At 38.5% G+C, this 18,775-nt stretch overlaps 1 protein-coding gene across 1 annotated transcript in view; it reads left to right on the top strand.

Annotated features, from left to right (window-relative positions):
• Positions 1–716: 716 nt before the first annotated feature.
• The window catches only part of SLC26A7 (solute carrier family 26 member 7), a gene marked incomplete at both ends in the record, with an annotated part of 71,299 nt that continues 53,240 nt past the window's right edge, over positions 717–18,775 (top strand). The window contains 2 exons of the mRNA XM_082499245.1: positions 717–909; positions 16,761–16,871. Of these exons, the coding sequence (XP_082355371.1) occupies positions 717–909; positions 16,761–16,871 (304 nt within the window). The remainder of the gene's footprint in view (positions 910–16,760; positions 16,872–18,775) is intronic.

Genomic DNA, 18,775 nt, shown 5'->3' on the forward strand with positions numbered 1-18,775 from the left:
GCACTTTGAGCTCGCTACACTTTAAGCTGAGACTTCAGCCTCCAGGGAGAATCTGTATATGTTTTCAGCAGGACTTATTGCTACCTGATGTTCTGAATTTTCTACATAAGTAAGCTTTTTACTGTCATTTAGAAGACAAAACAGTGACGGAATAAAACAAATTTGCTAGCACCGGAGTTACTGAGGACTTCGTGCCCTCCCACCACAGCCAGGCAAGCTCCCCCCAGGAGAGCCAAGGCTGCTCTCCTGGGCTTGGCAGGGAGATGCCTGCTCCGCTGGGCACTTCCCGCTCGTATTAGCATAGCCCAGCCTATATCGTACACACACCCAGTAATACCTCATTTTGCCACTGGACTGAGGCCAAAAGCACAAGCATTACAGGGAATATAAAGCGGGAGGTTACTGGAAAGAATCACAAACTACCGTGAGACTAGACCAAATTTTTTGCAAAGAGCAGAAAATGTGATCTTTGCTATAAACGGCTCTTGCATTTCATGTAGCTGTTTATATAATTGAAGCGTTTAATAAGTGTTCTTATTGAGTATGGTTAGAAAACAGCTGCAGAAATCTTAAGTGCTTCTGTTCATTTTTTTTTTTTTTTCTCTGCAGTTTTGAAACTGCAAAAATCTCAGAAGAAAACTGGAGAGTGACGAAGATCGGGGTGATTCCTCAACTGTTCTCTCTTCTGGAAGAGGAACCGCTTTTGGGAGGTGGGAATGATGACAGGGGCAAAAAGGAAAAGAAGTGCAGTCTGGAGGAAGATCCAGGCTGTTCGCTTTGAAGATATCAAACTCTGGTGTATGAGCAGGCTGCCCATCTTGAGATGGATGCCTGTCTACAATTGGAAGGAAAACTTGATTCCTGATACGGTTTCTGGGATGATGCTGGCCATCCAACAGGTGACTCAAGGTACAGTTAACTCATTTCAGATTCATATTTTGAAATCTGGTCGTGCTGAATTGGTCTGGTCCTATTTTTTTAATTTTCTTTCTTGTTTAATATTATCTTAAAGCTTTGGTTAAAACAAAGACATGCTTACATATTTACTGCTGATTTAATCTAAATAAAAATATAAGGACAAAATGTATAGTCTTAACTCTTATGTGTGTAGAGTGGATGTGCAAATGTGAATAGAAATGCCTTGTGTTACTGTGGCTAATTTCTGTGAGCTGGAACTTCACTATACATGCCATCCCTTTGACAATTTTTCTAAGACTTAACATAGAAAATAAGAGAGCAGTAACTCTATTCAAACAGCGTATGGTTATATACAATATCTTATCAGTTAAATGAACACTTTTCTATATTTCAAACAGTAAACAAAATATATCCACATGATAATTGCATTGTAAGACATACTGTTCTGGAGTAAACATTGGCATTGTACTGTTACCTGTGGAAGCCTGGAATGCAGCAGGAAAAATTAATAACTTTCTGTGCATAAAGGGCGCTTCTGTCAGGGGCATTCGTTACCCACAGAGAGGATCTACCCGCATCTGTGGCTTGCGTACTTCAGCTTCTGTGTTGATTTAATGCTGTATTACATTACCTACCACCTCTCTTTTCAAGCAGCAATGCAAACTAGGGGTGGAGTTAGACTCCATCTGGCAGCATTAAAAAAAAAAAAAAAAAAAAAAAAAAAGAAGAAAAAGGAAAACCTCCCAAAAATAAAAGCCTGCATGATGACCTGAAGAAACCTGAAGTCCCAGTAATCTGGGTTTGTAAAGTGATTCGTTCTGGGAAATAAATTATTTTGTCGGGTTTTGAGGTGTCTTTGATAGTGGCACCTCCTTTTGACAATATTTTATATTTGTCTCAGGCAAATCACAACTTCTTATCTGCCTCAGATGGACTTTAATTCCTTCCCTCATGTGAACTATATGTATATTTCTTAACATTATTATACTTAACTATCATTCATGTTGTTAATTTATAAGCACTCCTTTAATTCAGTTATGCTGGAGCTGGAAATGACCAGTTTGTGTAAGTATTTGTGCTTTTAAAGTAATTAGGAACATCTGCATTGGCATGATTTAACTTTAGGAACCTTAATACCGTAACACTGGAAAGTATCTAATTTCACTGGTATGTGCATATACAACAATCGTAATTAAAATGCTGCTAATAACATTACGTTGAAATTCATAAAAATTAAGTTAAACAGCAGTTCTGTGCTGCTGGTAGTTTTAGCTGGGATTTTCTCATTTGAGTTTGTACCAACAAGTAACTTAATGTAACATATAAATTTAAGAAGATCCAGTGAAGACAGAAAACATTGGTTTTCTTTTTCTATATGATTCTTATGTAATCTAGAAATAATTTTCTCTTTATTTTATGATGTTTAAAACCAAACGCATTGAAACTCTTCCCTCCTGCTGACCTCTCTTGCCTTTCTCTCTCCTCACTGCTTCTCGAGATTTCAGAAAGATTTTAGGGGATGGAAAAGGAGGAGAGTTAGATACCAAAGCCTTTTATCACGTTTGTGGTGCTTTAACTTGAACACAACATATTTAGGTAGGCCCTGTTTGCATTAGCTCTTTTCCTAGTGTTGTAAGCCTTGCAGTTACCTGGACTATCCTTTAATGCTTTCACAGAGAGAGTCATGCAAGAAAATGAAGAATCCCATTTGTTATATACCATGAAGGGAAAACACCTCAAATTTCAAGAGGTCTTATTGTGCCTCTTTCCTTCCACCCCACAAAGAAAAAAAAAGAAGTTTTGTAATAAAATGAAGGGCAGAACTTCCGACAATGGTAGGAAAAAAACCTAGTAACCAGTGGTAATTGACAGGTAGAGCACAGAGTAATTTGGTGTTGTAGCAGCGTGTTTAAATAAGTATATGGCAATAAACTTGATTATGGAAGTATATGGAAAAAGCTGCAGTTGTATTCATATGCAACAGTGTTCTGCATGATGAAAGCTGCATACTCCAGGGGGGAGAGCAGTAGCTTCAGAATAATTACCAAAGACCTTCCAACTGAGCCGTGTTTTTCACAGTTTCCTATTGTGGGATTTCTTACTCATCTGGCATTGGCCGTGTTCAGACTATTCAGGTTGGCGTCTGCTCTGATATAGTGTAATGTGTCCGTGTTCCAACTTTTAATCTAAATTTTAGATGGTATAGCTGGCTTCCCTTTGTAAAGGAAGGAAGGGGAGAGGGAAGTCACTGTCCTTAGTGTGTCATAGTGAATGCAACGAAGATAATGCTCATAACTGCTCCTCACAGAATTTTCAGAAATTGTTTCTAGAGAATTCCTATACAGTAGCAGGTTTTGGTGTCTGCCTTATAAGGGAGAAAAAAAAAGAGGAAATTAATAGAAATCCCAGCAAGTGATGTCTGCAGATAATGGTTGCTCCCAAAAAGTCTTTTATAAAGGTATAGGATAGTTCAGAATAACAGTTCTTATGCCATCTTTTATTTTGGACAAAGTTTTAAAGAGCTACTACCATTAATCTTCTGATTTTCAGGGTCAAAATTACTAGTTTCTAAATGTGACTTAAGCCTTCAAACTCCTGTAAGATACCTTCAAGTCAGCTACTTGAAAATTGGAGCACTTGAGTTCATATATGAAGTTTAGGTTTAAATATCTTCCATCACGAGACACATAAACTAGAAACTATGTCCTGTGGTGACAGTCTAGGATTGGTGTACAAGAAAGGCACGCTACCTGAGTATTTCATTGTCTTTACTTCCATGAAGAGTGTGGAAGAAATGGATCTTTAGAAGATGAGGTGTTACTTTGCCTAACGCTGGCTAAGGTAAAACCCTATGACTCTGTGCCTAAGGTGTTACCCTTATTATCTCAAAATGTTATCCAATAAAGAATATAATAATTATCAAAGAATCCATAAGAAACTACATAATAATTTCTCCAGAGAGAGACTCTTCTGACGTTGCTTTTGGACCATTCAGAAGTAATCCGTTGGTCAACAGTATTCAGTGCAACTAACGGATTCGGTACTGGGGTGAGGCAGAGGAGACTGAGGAATGTAGGGAGATGGGAAGGAAAGGTATGGGATAATCATGTTGTGCCGCTTGGCATTTGTGATGAAAGGGTCATCGCTGAAACCAAGCAGTCGTTCTCCAGATGTTCCTATAGTTCCTTCATTGTCTGCTAAATATGCCAAGTTAATCTTAATTCATGAGTCCCAAAATTCACTGCTGAACTCTTCTGTTCTATTTACCTTCTGAAACAATACTTATATGGTCTTTGTGTATGTCCTTTAATTTTAGAGTCCTTTATCTTATTCCACAGAAGTTGGAGAAACAAGTGCCAAAGATAACTGTGTTTTTACAAATTGTATGAAAATGGCCAGTGGAAACAGACCCTACAAGTTCAAAAAAGTTATAATAGAAACTCATATCTTGTTAGGCACTAGATAATCTGGGTAGCGGGAAAAAAAAGCCCTTTCAAATGCACCAATTGCTGACAAGATTCAGTTGGAGCTTGCATGGTCTCAGACTGCGAAGTCAGTCCACTGCAAGTCAAAACCAGTAAAAGAAACTAGACTTCATTAGTTCCAGCACAGAAAACTAATAATACAAAACTCAACACCTTATTTTTCAGACATAGAATCCTTATTCCTACTCTGATACCTGAGGCTGAAAAATAACCTTTGAATCTAAAATGAACTTTGTCATTCATTCTTGAAGTTTGCTATGTACTTTCACAGACAGTTAAGAAATTTGAGCTTTCATGTTTTGGTAATCACTATCTGATTTGTCTTTCTCAAAAATCTGTTTGTGGTTTTTTTTGTAGACTAGAGCAAGATATCTCTGAAATAACATATAAATCCTTAATTTGCTGCTTGGGCTAGCACTTCATTCCTCTCTCCCCCTTCCCTTTAAAATTTATTAACACCTTATCAACAGTCATTATAGGAAGATTTGTCTTTCCGTTTCATTCTGTGTTCCTCACCCATACACACAAATTCAATTACTAGGTCCATTTAGATGCCTTATAAGTACCTAATCTGTTTTTTCCTCTTCAGATTGAAACTGTGCTAATAAAACAAAGGTTCTGCAGCTTAGGTATCTTGTTCTCAGGAAGATGCTTTTGCATTCTTCATAGTCAATGGAGATCTAGTTGATAAGAGCTACTGGAATTTATGGTGTTAAATCTGCTTGTGGGAGGTGGTGAATGACTGACTGCATCGCTATTTTTTTCTTTCACTCACTTATTAAACTGTCTTTGTCTTTACCCATAAGTTTTCTCGCTTTTGCTTTTCTGATTCTCTCCCCTGTCCTTTGAGGGGGAGTGAGTTAGTGGCCAGGTGGGTGCTCAGCTGCTGGCCAGGATCAACCCACCACAGGAGTGATTCATCTGACTAAATCTAATCATCTACTTTGTCGAGGTTGATTGGTACTATTTCCATTGAGTGTACCAGGGGCCTGGCTCAGATGTAGACACTGATGATGTAGGCATCAAAATTTAGGTGAGCTGTCTCTCAGCCATTATATTTGGCATTGTGGCTAATAAACAGTTCATGTTCCACATCGCTAAAGGCAGGTCTTACTCTTTTCTTTCCTGTAACTCATCCACTAACCTGTCAAAATAATACTGGAATTCTTTTTGTGGCTCTTTCGTATGACCTGGACACTACCTACTTGCATGAGAAGCACACTTTAAACAGAGAATCATTTAAGTTGGAAAGGACCTTTAAGATCATCAAGTCCAACTGTTAATCTGCCAAGTCCACCACTAAACCATGTCCCTCAGCACCACATCTGCGGGTCTTTTAAATACCTCCAGGGATGGCAATTCAACCACTTCCCTGGGCAGCCTGTTCCAATGCTTGACAACCCTTTCAGTGAAGAAATTTTTCCTAATATCCAATATAAACCTCCCCTGGTGCAACTTGAGGCCATTTCCTCTTATCCTATCGCCTGTTACTTGGGAGAAGAGACAAACCCCCACCTCGCTCCAACCTCCTTTCAGGTAGTTGTAGAGGTCTCCCCTCAGCCTCCTTTTCTCCAGGATAAACATCCACATTTCCCTCAGCTGCTCCTCATAAGACTTGTGCTCCAGACCCTTCACTAGCTTCAAGCTGTGCCTGAATTTTTCTCGGTTTCCTAGCAGGACAATACTAAGATGTGTTATGATGTTGTCTTTCCATGTAGCTAAGTCTCATAAAGCTGTCATTGTGTTTTTTTTTCTGTAGCCTTCTGAACATATGCTATAATCCCTTCATATCTCTTCAGAATGCAGCTTCTTAGCTCATTTTCACTTCACCAAGCAAATTATTCATCTTTAGTTTCAAGGCTTTTAATAGGTGATCCTTCCTGACATCATTTATTCATTATGAAGCTGTTGATCCACATCTGATTAATCATTTTTCTGCCTTCTTCATCCGATCTTATCTTTTCAAACAAATAGCTTTGTGCCTTCTCTCAGGATTTAAATTACAGAATGTATGTTGGTTGGTATATCATATCTCAATATTTGCTTTTGGTTTGTTATTTAGAAAGTGTTTATTTGTGGTTTGGTGTTTTTGTGTTTGTTTGTTTTGGTGTTTTTTTTTCTGGGCAGAACTATGCGTGCTGTCCACAAAGACTGGTATCTAGAAGCCATGTAAGTAATGATGCAACCCATCAGTAAGCTTCTCTGACTAAAAAAAGTCATTCTGAGTTTGACTGAAAAAGTCTATACAAATATACCCTCTGTTGTGCAGCTGAGTTCATCACAAGAGGAATTATTCCCAAAGTTAATCTGCTTAATTATGTATATTAGTGTATATAATTTATTTATGTATGTCAGTTCTCTATATAGTTAGGGGACACAAATGTATCTGAAGTATTTTGTTTAGGACATTGTTAAGTGCGTTATTAAGTACTGAAAATTAAGTGCTCTGCTTAACTCCTGAAACTGCGTTACTCTTTCTGGATGTAAATTCCTAATATAGGTACCTAACTTCAGACAATGACAACCCTTCCCCCCAAGCTTCTTCCAAGACCTCACTTGAGGTTTTGATAATTATAGTCCTCTTCTGCAAGCCATTAATGACCAGAGGAACTCATACTTAGACAAAAACATTACTTAATTTCTGTTTTGTCATTCAGGGGGTGATCATAATACTTGCACTCTGCATTTTTCAATCTACCATCTTGGAGGTCTTTTCACTGTCCACAAACAGAAAAGTATATGGGGAGGGAAATTAGAAGCACATAAGTGCTTTTGCTTGAAACACAGAAATGACTCATGCACTACTGTATTGAGAGTTTACGGTGCAAAGAATACAGGTTTCAATTGTTTGCTACTAATATGAATGTCCAACATCACAATTGAGTTAGACCCTCCCAAAAACCCCCCAAACCACAAAGGATTTTTCAACCTTAGGAAACAAGAGGACAAAACACTTTCTGCTTAAGTATTTGGTCTAAACTGAAGCCTCAATACAAAATTAGTACTTTGTCTCAGTTTTCCTGAAGGATGATGACTTTGCCCATGTGGGAAATGGTCAAGTGCATGGATATGTAACTGGAATTAAACATAGAAAATGAAACGCGCTCAGATCAAGGGCTGAGATGGGTAATCATCATCTCAAAATTCTGAAAAAATAGGTAAGTGACATTGCAGATCCAGTAGCAAGTACCTTTGATTCTGTCAAATTTGGAATGATATTCCATGATTGGATCATAGTGGGTATAGTTACAAACCTGCATTGCAGATGAGGGACTGGACCAGATGCAAGCAATAAAGGTGTTTTTCCCTTTAATGATAATAAAATAGTATCAGCATTTATAGCAATGAAGTGATTGATTTTGCTACCCAATTCTGAAGCAGGGCTCTAGGACAGCTGGTGGGTTTTGCTTCAGACTTATATATGCGTTCTAAAGACAGATCTACTGATGCTTTCAGTTAGGGGTCGTTTTAGTAATCTGCTGGAAAATAATCAGCCTATTTAAAAAAAAAAAAAAAAAGGGTTGTTAGGTGGGTTAGGAGCTGCAAAGAAGCTGATGATCATAGGTAATGCTGACTGTTGGTCCATTATCTGAAATATAGTGTGTAATTTTGGTTGCCTCTGTTCATGAAAGATGATTTTAAAATTCAGTAGAAGAAAAGTCTAGGAGAAGAATGAGAAAAAACCAAAAATTATGTTAGGGAGAAGACTGAAATGGCTTGGACAGGTTAATTAAAACCTGAGAAGGTTTTTCCTTATCAGGAACGGCATTTAAAGTAAAAGTTGCAGCACATGAACAAATGTGTATAAAGTAGCATGAATATGTTTAGACTTAAAATTGGAAGTAGTTCTAAAAATATTCCATTAAAATATTGGGATTGGAAAATGTATCTCCTTATCACATAATTCCATTCATAGATGTACTAAATTACATTTGCCTGTTGTAAGAGGGAACAGAACACAGGGCACAAGCGGATTCCTTCACAAGTTTGTTTCCTTTCAATATCTACTACTGCTTAAAAATTCTGTGAAATTTTGAACTGAGGTGTATCTATAAAAAAATTAAGACAAACGTGTGTTTTTTTTCAAAATAAAATACTGTCACTGTATTTCTGGATTCAATCTTTATCTTGCTAAGTTCCTGGTATTCTTCTGGATTCATAAACATTATGCTATTTTTTTTGAAATAAAGATCTGTCTGTGTTCTACACGGCATATACTCGAAAGTTGCTCAGGTGGAAACATATAGGTATAAGATTTGGACTTTACAATTTACCAGATTTGGGATTATGGCAGTGTTTGTGATTATTTTTTTAAAATACATTTTTTATAGTCAGCTTGCACATGGATATACTTTATATAGAATTTATATGCAGGGTTATACATTTGCTGCTTTTCCTATGACCTATCATGAACAAGAAATGCTTTGGATCAAATATGTTTTTGGGGGGTGGTGGAGGGCTCTTGAGACATATTTCCACTAAAATTGAAATATGTAGATGGCATCTGATGAAATCAGTATTGTTTTTCTTGCCAACTTCTTTTTTCATTCTGCAAGCCCAATAATAACTCACTGAGGATTGGCTGTTTTGTATGTTTTAATTAAAGCTAATTTAATCTTGGGCTAGATTTATAGTTGAACAACTAATTCTTTAACACTGGCTGGAGACCTTGCCATTAAAAAAAATGAACTATACTGCCTTCATGCATTCCAGAACTGGTGCCCAGTGTTTTGGAAGGCATGATGCCAAAAACTTTTTTTTTTTTTTTTTTTTTTTTTTTTTGGCTTTTCATGGAGGAACCCCAGCTGTGTCTTCTCAAGGGTGATGGTTGCTGGGGCTCTTTTCAGGCTCTGACTATAAATGTAGACATAAATATACTCTGAGCAGACTAACTGGAGCTAATAATTTTATTAAAGGGTAGATCTGTCTTGTAAATATACATCTGGCATACAAATAGCATGTGTAGATGAAATTGAATAAGCACATTTGGAAACAGAGCCAGAAAAATCTCCTAGAGAATGCATTGGAGAATCCATGTAGTTCATAAAGGATTTGTGGAAGAGAGTGTCCAGCTGAACTCTGTTATAGTTCTCCCATACAAAGAATAATGATGTAAGCTGATCATGAAATGTAACATGTTAGCAAGTAAATGTAGGGCCATTTTTTTTTTGCATTTGTACAACTTTCCAGTAGAGGAAAAAGGCGCTGAAGCTGCTTTGCATGCCGTATTTCATTTCCAATGTCTACTAAAACCCTTCCAAGTTACATATGTGCTAATACAAACCTGTCTGGCAGACTACTGGAAATGTGAAGATTCCGAGCGACCTCTGAATCATTTGGAGCCTAATGTCCAGGTACGCTTGACTCAGTATGATCAGATAAGCTGTGCAGATGTCTGGTCCCCGTGCCTGGGGGGGTGCTGAGCACCATGGACAGAGACTGACAAACCCGGGGAATGGTGGTTCCCTGAAGGAAGAAGAAGAAATGACCTCACCTATAATCTTCTAGGTTAGAGAGATCAGGAAAACTCAGTGCTGAGATCCTTGGCCGCCAGTTTTTTCAAATCTCTTTTCAAGGATTTCAAAAAGTCCAGTTCATCTTGATAAAGGCCTGTCGTCAGTCATGATTGATCTTTGTTTCTCCACAGCATTGATGCTTCACAAAAGACAACCTTGTAGTTACCTGCTTACCAGAAACTTCTTGTGGGTTTCGTTATTTGTTTATACTTATTGAGATGCAGAGGAATTTCCCTATAGCCCACTTTCAAAATCACAAAATCACAGCATGGTAGGGGTTGGATGAACTGGGCTTTTTGTCCACAGTCCTCTTGTTTCTTCTACAGTAATACTTGCATATCTTTTCTTTTGAAAATCAAGATACAAGTGTTAGTATCTGGAAATCTGCAAAGTAGCAGAATCAAACAGTATTTTCTCAAACATACCTTTGGTTTAGGTGTCAGATTGTGCACTGGGAGAGCTGCAGTTCAGATACTGTGAAATACTGTCGGTTCAGGTACTATGACTAGTACAGCTGAGATGCTTAATTCTCATCAGACTGAAGGAGCCAGTTGCATGGGAAGGAACTGCACTGAAGCATCCTTCAAAAAAGAGAGAATGGTTGCCAACTCAACATTGTGTGGTCTCTGAAAGATTTATGGTACTTTTTTCAGAATCTGTCCTCCCATCTTGCTTTTACATTCTTCATTTGCCTCAGGTTTCAAATGACAGAACAACTAAGGAATGATTTTAAGCTCTTTGTACTTTGTCTTTAAATAAATCAGACAGAAGGTTCAACCCACATCTGTAGCCCCAGCAAATGGTGTCATTAGGAAACAGAGATCTTGCAAACATGATGTGTATGTGTCCATCACTGAGAGAACCAATACCGAGCTTTCCAATTTTTGGAGGTAAATGACATTATTTCCAAAGGATCATGTTATGTTAATAGCTTTTAACAAGTCAATGTCAAAGAATCTTCCAGAATTGTAGGTTTCTATAGGAAATTTATTATGAAATATAATATTAAAAATGTTTTCTGTGTTTGTTTTGTTGTTTTTTTTCTTCAGTAGAAGTTAGCTATCCTGGAGTTAGAAATTAAAGCCTGCGATATGAATCACCGGGTGTCAAATTTTTTGGTTCTCCAAGAGGGATTGATAGGACATTCATTATATATGTGTTAATTCTATATTTTAGGGGATCTATGGGAAATACCTCTCTTACTATATAATTCAGCTTTGTGAACAAAGGGGGAAATTGTCTTTTTCTGCAGCATCAGAGAGTGACCACAACTGCAGATAGAATTCTGAGTGGGATAAGATGTATTAATGTCATTGTGTGTTCTCTAAACTTGGGGTCTGACCATCTTAATGTAGTCACATTTAAGAATAAAAGGTTACAATAACAAAAAGTTATTTGAATATATACACTACCAGAAAATCTTTTGCATTTATAGCTTTCCACAGTAAATAGCAAGTTTGCTGATGATACCACCCCCCAGAGGGCCGTGCTGCCATCCAGCGTGACCTGGACAGGCTGGAGAGCTGGGCAGAGAAGAACCTAATGAGGTTCAAGAAAAGCAAGTGCAAGGTCCTGCACCTGGGGAGGAAGAATGCTAGGCACCAGTACAGGTTAGGGGCGGACCTGCTGGGAAGTAGTTCTGAGGAGAAGGATCTGGAGGTCATGGTAGACAGTAGATTACCCATGAGCCAGCAATGTGCCCTTGTTGCCAAAAAGGCCAATGGAATCCTGGGCTGCATAGGGAAGAGTGTGGCCAGTAGGTCGAAGGAGGTCATTCTCCCCCTCTACTCTGCACTGATGAGGCCACAACTGGAACACTGCGTCCAGTTTTGGGCTCCCCAGTTCAAGAGGGACAGGGAACTGCTGGAGCGAGTCCAGCGAAAGGCAACTAAGATGATTGCGGGATCGGAGCATCTCCCTTATGAGGAAAGGCTGCGAGAGCTGGGACTCTTTAGCCTGGAGAAGAGAAGGCTGAGGGGAGACCTTATTATGGCGTACAAGTATCTAAAGGGTGGGTTGAAGGAGGATGGAGCCAGGCTCTTTTCAACGGTTCCCAGTGACAGGATGAGGGGCAATGGGCACAAGTTAGAACACAGGAAGTTCTGTTCAAACACATGGAAAAACTTTACGGTGAGGGTGACAGAGCACTGGCACAGGCTGCCCAGGGAGGTTGTGGAGTCCCCTTCCCTGGAGATTTTCAAGACCCGCCTGGATGCAGTCCTGAGTAATGTGCTCTGGGCAATCCTGCTTTAGCAGGGGAGTTGGACTAGATGATCTCTAGAGGTCCCTTCCAACTCTGAAAACTCCGTGATTCCGTGAAATAGTAAATGATACAAATTCTGAAACTTCTCAAATGAATTATAGACTTACTACTTTTCCTGCTGCTTCATTTAAATTTCTGGTTTGCGAATCATATTTCCAAAAGACATGGTGTAGCTTTTCTCAGAACATGTGTATGAGTCATGAGCATATTTCCAGGTGCAGAAAATTGTTAACTAGTTGACCATACTCTGATGATTCATAGCTCTTTCTATGGAAAATATTTTGAATTGCTGTAGTTTTGGCACCAACCTAATTAGCAGAAACTATCAACTCAACAATCTGAGACCTTTCTCCTGTGGTAGGATACAGCCTTGTTTGTGTTTGTATCGAGCTTTTTATTTTGTAGTTATCTCCGTTTTACTTTTACCAACAGTGGTGCAACATCTCTTGTGTTTCAGCGCAGCGTGCCAGAGGATTGTTATGCTTCTGGTTTTTCAGTCAGAGAGAGTGGTTTCCAAAGAAGCCGTGTCGCACAATGTTATCTTACGATAAGGTGGTAGTTAAAACAAAGAACCACGATATTAGTGTACCATATCTGAACTTACTGTTCATTCTTTGTTTGCATTCCTTTCTATGGAATTTATATTCGTATTTGAAAACCTTAATGTCGCTGCCATGGAGGCTTCTCCATATTACCAGTGAAGATTATGTGGGATCCTTGTTTTATGATCTATTTCTGTTGAGTATTATTACTGTTTGGAACGCAAAAATTAAAATAATGTTTCCTGTCTTTTGACTAGTTCTTGAGCATATGGAATGCATTGTAGTGCAGTTTAATATGAAAATTAATGAAGTGAGCTGAAACATACTACTGATTATATCTTTAAAAGTATTTGAACCTTTATAACGTTACATGCCTAATCAGAAAGCCTGAAGTCTTTACTAATTCAGTTTTATAATGCCTCTCTGCTCTTGCACACGATTGACATGCTTCAGTAATGGGAGCAAAAAGTGAACAAACGGAGCCAGGACTAGACTCAAAGGCTGGTAATTTTAGCTCTGTCCTGACTGCCATGACCTCACCGTGAAAAAAACGAGACATCACCTCTAGAAACTTAATACAAAAAGACTGTGAAAGGTCTACATGTGAAAGGGAAAAAAACAAGTTCTGGGTTTATGTTTAGACTATCTGCCTGTAAACAAGAGATATTTCCCAGCAGCAAGTCTGCGTGAGTAAAGCGAAATTCCTGTTGGATGCTGGGGGTTTACTGGGCAAGGTAACCCCTTTGCCACAGTTTCACAGGTCAGCTTTCTGTCAGCCGGTTCTTCTGGCTGTAAGGCTTCGTTCAGGTTGTGCCTCTCTGTTGCCCTCAGCTCTGCTCAGAGACCCGGATTGAGATGTTGACACAGTTTCTGTGTGCGTGACCTAGGGCTGGTCGAGCTTCTTGTGCTCTACCCACAACATATACAGTTTAAGCTGGATCAAACACAATCTGGCCATAATTGTCAAACGTTTCAGATTCAGAAAGTCTTGGGAAACATAAAACCAAAGTAAACGCATGTAGAGGGGCGAGCATTAGCTTTTACAGCCAGATGGTGACAGAATATTTTGCGGTAGCTGAACCCTTGTTTTCCTTGTAAATGTTGTGCGGAAAGACCAATGTATACTGTTCTTAATCCTGGATTAATTGGAAATAGTGAATAGTAAAAGAGCTAGTAGTCCCTCTTCTGGAAATATTTTAGCTTAGCCTGCGGTGTATTACTGTATCCTTCAGTTTTGTTTTGTACAGCTTCTAAGCTAACCTCCTCTTGAACTGAATGATTGTTACTTAGGATCAAAACCTATTGCAAGTGAGCGGTGCAAATTTTATAAGGAAAACTTTAAGGTCCAAAATTAACACGATTCAAGCAGAAACTTGAAAATGATATGAACATAATCTGTTTTCTACAAAACGGTCTTGATATTTTAAAAAATACCTTTCAAAATTATTAACCTTTCCTGGCAAAGAGGGAGTTTTTGTACTTCTCTTGTAATAACTGATGGAATCCAAACATTTAAAAAAAAAAACACAAGAGGAGGAGACCATGCAAAGGAACTAACTGAGGTGAGTTCTCTATGCACTGTGCAGCTCTTCTGCAGTGTGTGAATAGGAATATTTGGAAATAGCAATGTTTTCAGATGAAAATGTTCTCTATTTGTAATTTTCTGGTTCAGTGTTAGAGAATTCCTCCATTTAATGAATGAGACTCTTAAACATAGAGAATTTTGCAGATCATCTTAACCAGGATTTATAGGCCTCTTCCCAGTAGTGCTTGTTAAGAACATACCTGGCTCAGAATTCAGTACTGAATCTTGCATATTTCCCTTATGTTTGTCCACACGGAGAGGTCACTTCATTTCAATTATGTTGATATAATTAAAGCGAGCCTGAATTTATACTAATTTTGCTGGTTCTTTTACTTTTTGGAGAGTAAAATAAATTAGCCTTGCATAATGCTTTTTTTCAAGACTGGAATATCTGTGTGAGTGGTAGTTTCCTAGTGAGTTAATCACAAAGTTTTTGTTTCTTGTTGGTTTTGTTCGTAAAATGGTCATAACGGAAGAGCTTTTCAGTGTTGAAAAAGCCTTAAAAATCTTTTTCTCCTTTGTCTACTTTTCTTTCCCCATGTTTACTTTTGTCTGGATAGGGTCATGCAGTTCTCTCCTGTGCTGTTTTTATTCTCCTCAGGCACATCCTTCTGTGTTGCTCTTGGGTCAGAATCTTCTTTGACATCTATTGATCGTGTGAACATGGATGTAGAACCAGAATTTATTTTCAAAGATCTTCCTGGTTCATGATAATGGTGCACTAAGAGAACAAAGCAGAAGCAATAATTAGTTGGTATGCTAATTAAAATACAAAAGAGCAATGAAGTTCATTTCTGTTTGAAAGCAGGCATCAAAGTTTTCAAATATATGTATTTTAAAATCTCCCCTCCCCTCCCCTCCTCATCATAACTGATAGTGCTACTTTGCTGAGCATAGTGTGGATGAAGATGATCAATGTGAGATCCATTCTCAGCACAACCTTCACTGTGATGTTTTTCTAAGAACAGGTGAACTGCTAGGCCTCGTATGCTTCACAGGGAATTTGAAAATTTTGGCCTTTTGGCATTTTATTTTCTCCTCCCACCATGTGCTCTTTGTCACAGACTCAAATCCAAATTCAAGAAGAGAGCTCTTGAATCAATATGTTCAGATTTGTCACTGAAAGCCTATAAGTAAAGATACTCTTTGGCACTCTCCATGTTATTAAAACCCCATACACTAGTGCTTCAGGTAAAAAAATGCTTTCTGGACCTCTCTGGAAAGTTCGGTGAGAACAATAAATCCTACACATTTAATTTTCTTTGGAGATTGCAAATGTGGACAGAAGGCAATTCCATTTCATAGATCTGAATCACCTCTGTCACAGGCCATGCCATGGTCATTCTCCCAGTACACACACATATAGGCGAGCTTAGGCTGGTCACTCAGGCTGAAGGTGGACTTCAGAACGGCACCTGTGTGTTACACAAGCCAATCCTGTCTTCCCAGCTGCACGACAAGGTATTCACCAAGACTTGTGGAGAAACTCTGCCAGGCAATTTTTCCTACTCTGAGTTTTTAGGAGTAAAAACCATGAAATGGTAGTAGAGGCTGATGGTCTGAAGCATAGTCTGGGAAGTCTGTCTTTCTGCTGACTTGCAAGAAGTCAGTGTAGACTTGCTTGGTAACTTAGGTATCTAAAGTTGAACAGCAACCAAAGCTGCTGCTTTGCAGGACTGTCTCTGCTAAAAGGTGATTCCTTGGCACCTTCTGAGACTTTCTAAGAAAAAGATGGATGCTGTCCTCTGTAGCTAAGCAATGAAGGTAGCCAGTAAGTCTGTAAAGTTAAATCATAACCAATTTAGTTCATTCTCCATCTCAACATGAAAGTCAAATACTTTCCATTTCTGGCTCAACAGCTTTACGTAACAAAAGAAATGTTAATATCTAAATGATTAAAAAAACCAGGCACCTAAAGATAATGAAGTCTAAAATACTTTTTTCTTTATTAGAGAAATTAGAAGAAAGCAGACTGAAGGGGCTCCATCCGGACCAAAATTATAGGTTTTGAAATGTTTGAAAGAAAACCATATGTCTGCCTGGAGCCCCGGCAGTCTCAAACCCATCTTTGTGAGGGTGGGGGTGAAACAGTGATGCCTCCTCCTGTGAGGACTGGCTATTAAAAAAGTGTTTGGAATCACTGATGGTGACAACCTGGAAACATGGTAGCTGGTGCCATAGATTGTGTCTGTGACCTATTTTTTTCTGCTGGTGACCAAGACTCCGAAGAAAGTGTGAGGATTTTTATGAGCCAATAGATGAAAAACCTTCCATAGTTCTTTCTGATACTCATTGTACAGTAGTTGGTTTATGCTCTAGGCTTTTGTAAATGAAGGTGAGTTTTTTTCATGCTTTTAATAAAATTGTACGTTTCCTCATTAAAAAGAAAATAGTGAATGCAGAACAGTTTTATCTTCATATAGTAAATTAATTCCATTTAACTTTCTATAGGGCTGGCCTTTGCGGTTCTGTCCTCAGTCCATCCAGTTTTTGGTTTATATGGCTCTTTCTTTCCTGTCATTATTTATGCCATATTTGGAATGGGACATCATGTTGCAACAGGTAAGTATCTATTTGTTACAAACATTTTCAGAAATAAGGAATTGGAAACGGAACCTTTTTTGTTGTTGTTGTTCTAAGATCAATGGAAGGAAAATTATCTAAGACTAAACAGAAACGTTTTTGTGCTTCTTTTTACAACTATTTTTTGCCAGTTTCAGTACTTTAAAGAGCCTCATTAAGAATATATTAGAGTTACTTCTGCCATTATAATTTAATATTGCATTGACACTTCCTTTGTAAATGTAGTTGACTAAGGGCTTTTTTATTTTAACTCTTTAGAAATCTGCTTTGGGCTAAGATTTTAACAAAACGCTCAGCCAACAAGATACATGCAAACGGGAATAAAAAAAGGCTCAACTGCTTTTAAAGCATAGAAAGCACATGCTAGTTCTCACCTGTCTAAAATAGAAACCCTGCATGTGTCAGAAAAAGAAGCTTTCTGTGCCTATTACCTGCTATAGTCTTAAAGTTAGAGCTTCTCCCAATGGGTTCAGTATGACTCCTGCCCACTTGCAGCGTAATTAGATAGGCAGTAAAAGGTGCTCCCTGGCTATTATGCAAGTAGTTATGAGTTACTGGTTTACCCTCAGAAGAGCCGACAGCAGCTGCAAGAGTTGAATGACTTTGATCTCCTAATAGGTTAACAAATGCTCCGGCTCCAAAGAAACCAAGTTATAGACCAAAGTTGGAAATAATACTCATGGGATTGAACCACAAATTCTTTGTTGTGCAGAAGTGGGCACTTGGGTGGCCTCTGGAATTTGCAGGAAGGATGAATGAGGCAGGCCCAGTAGCAAAGCATGGTAGGACTGGGTGAAGGGAAGCAGCCCCTCCGGTCACCAGACAATTTAAGCAGGGAGGAGGTATGTTTTCATTGTGGAGGAGAAAAATTCCTGATAGGAGGAAAGGGTAATCACACAAAAAATGAACTCTGCAGAATCTGATTGCTCAAGTGTATGCACTGACAAATGTTTTAGTAAGAAGTTAGCCACTATTTTGAGCGCCTTTTTTATTCAAAAATATTCAGCTAAACTATTAAAAATTGCTGAACAGCTATAACTTGCCTTGCAGCAAAAAGAAAGCTGAAAGTTTGTTTTCCCTAAAGGCACAGAAAATATGCGACCCTTTTGATGCCTGAGAAGGACCTGTGGATGCTGTTACTGACTTGATGTTGTAATGAGTGATGGAATGTACTCAGCTCATGTAAGAAAGAGATACACTTCAGAAAAAAGTGAAAATTCAGAATTTGGAAAAGAATTTCAACATTTGAGTAGAGATAGATTAGTATACTTTTTAAACTTTTTTTTTTGTTAAATATATTAAAACATAAACCTATACTAAAAATGAATTATTTAACAGTGTATTGTCAGCAGTTTGTTGGTGTACAATTATTAGAAAGACCAGAACCCATTGTACCATCATATGTAGGAAAGTAAATAATTATCTGGCTGACATAAATTCTAGTAAAGAAAACAGGTGATAAAACGGGTAAGCACAAGCAACTACGTCTGATGTTTTATCCTTGGGAGGGGATACTATTCAGGGAATGATTTGCTGAGAGTCCCACAGCTCCACGGCTACAGATTCCTGCACAGTCCCTGGTGTGGAAACCTGTTCCTTTCACAGGTGTCTGTTCCAGAATTTAATCTCAAGAAAAAAAGGAAACAAAACAGTTATCTTGCTATCGTGAAGATTTTTGTTTAAATACACGTGCGTGACATGCTGTTGATCCTTTCAGTAGAAATGGCTCATGCACTCATCCCACCAGCCTCAGTTAGGGAGTTCTGGTGTGCAGGCTGAACTGGAGCTATACCACCTGCCCCAGATCCCCAAACGCTTTGTAATTCCTCATCCACATTGGTGACAATCTCTTCACCTACCAGCATTTTGGAATGGAATGGAAT

This window comes from Vanellus vanellus, assembly GCF_965231255.1.
Source record: "Vanellus vanellus genome assembly, chromosome: 2".
In the NCBI taxonomy this organism is placed as follows: domain Eukaryota; kingdom Metazoa; phylum Chordata; class Aves; order Charadriiformes; family Charadriidae; genus Vanellus; species Vanellus vanellus.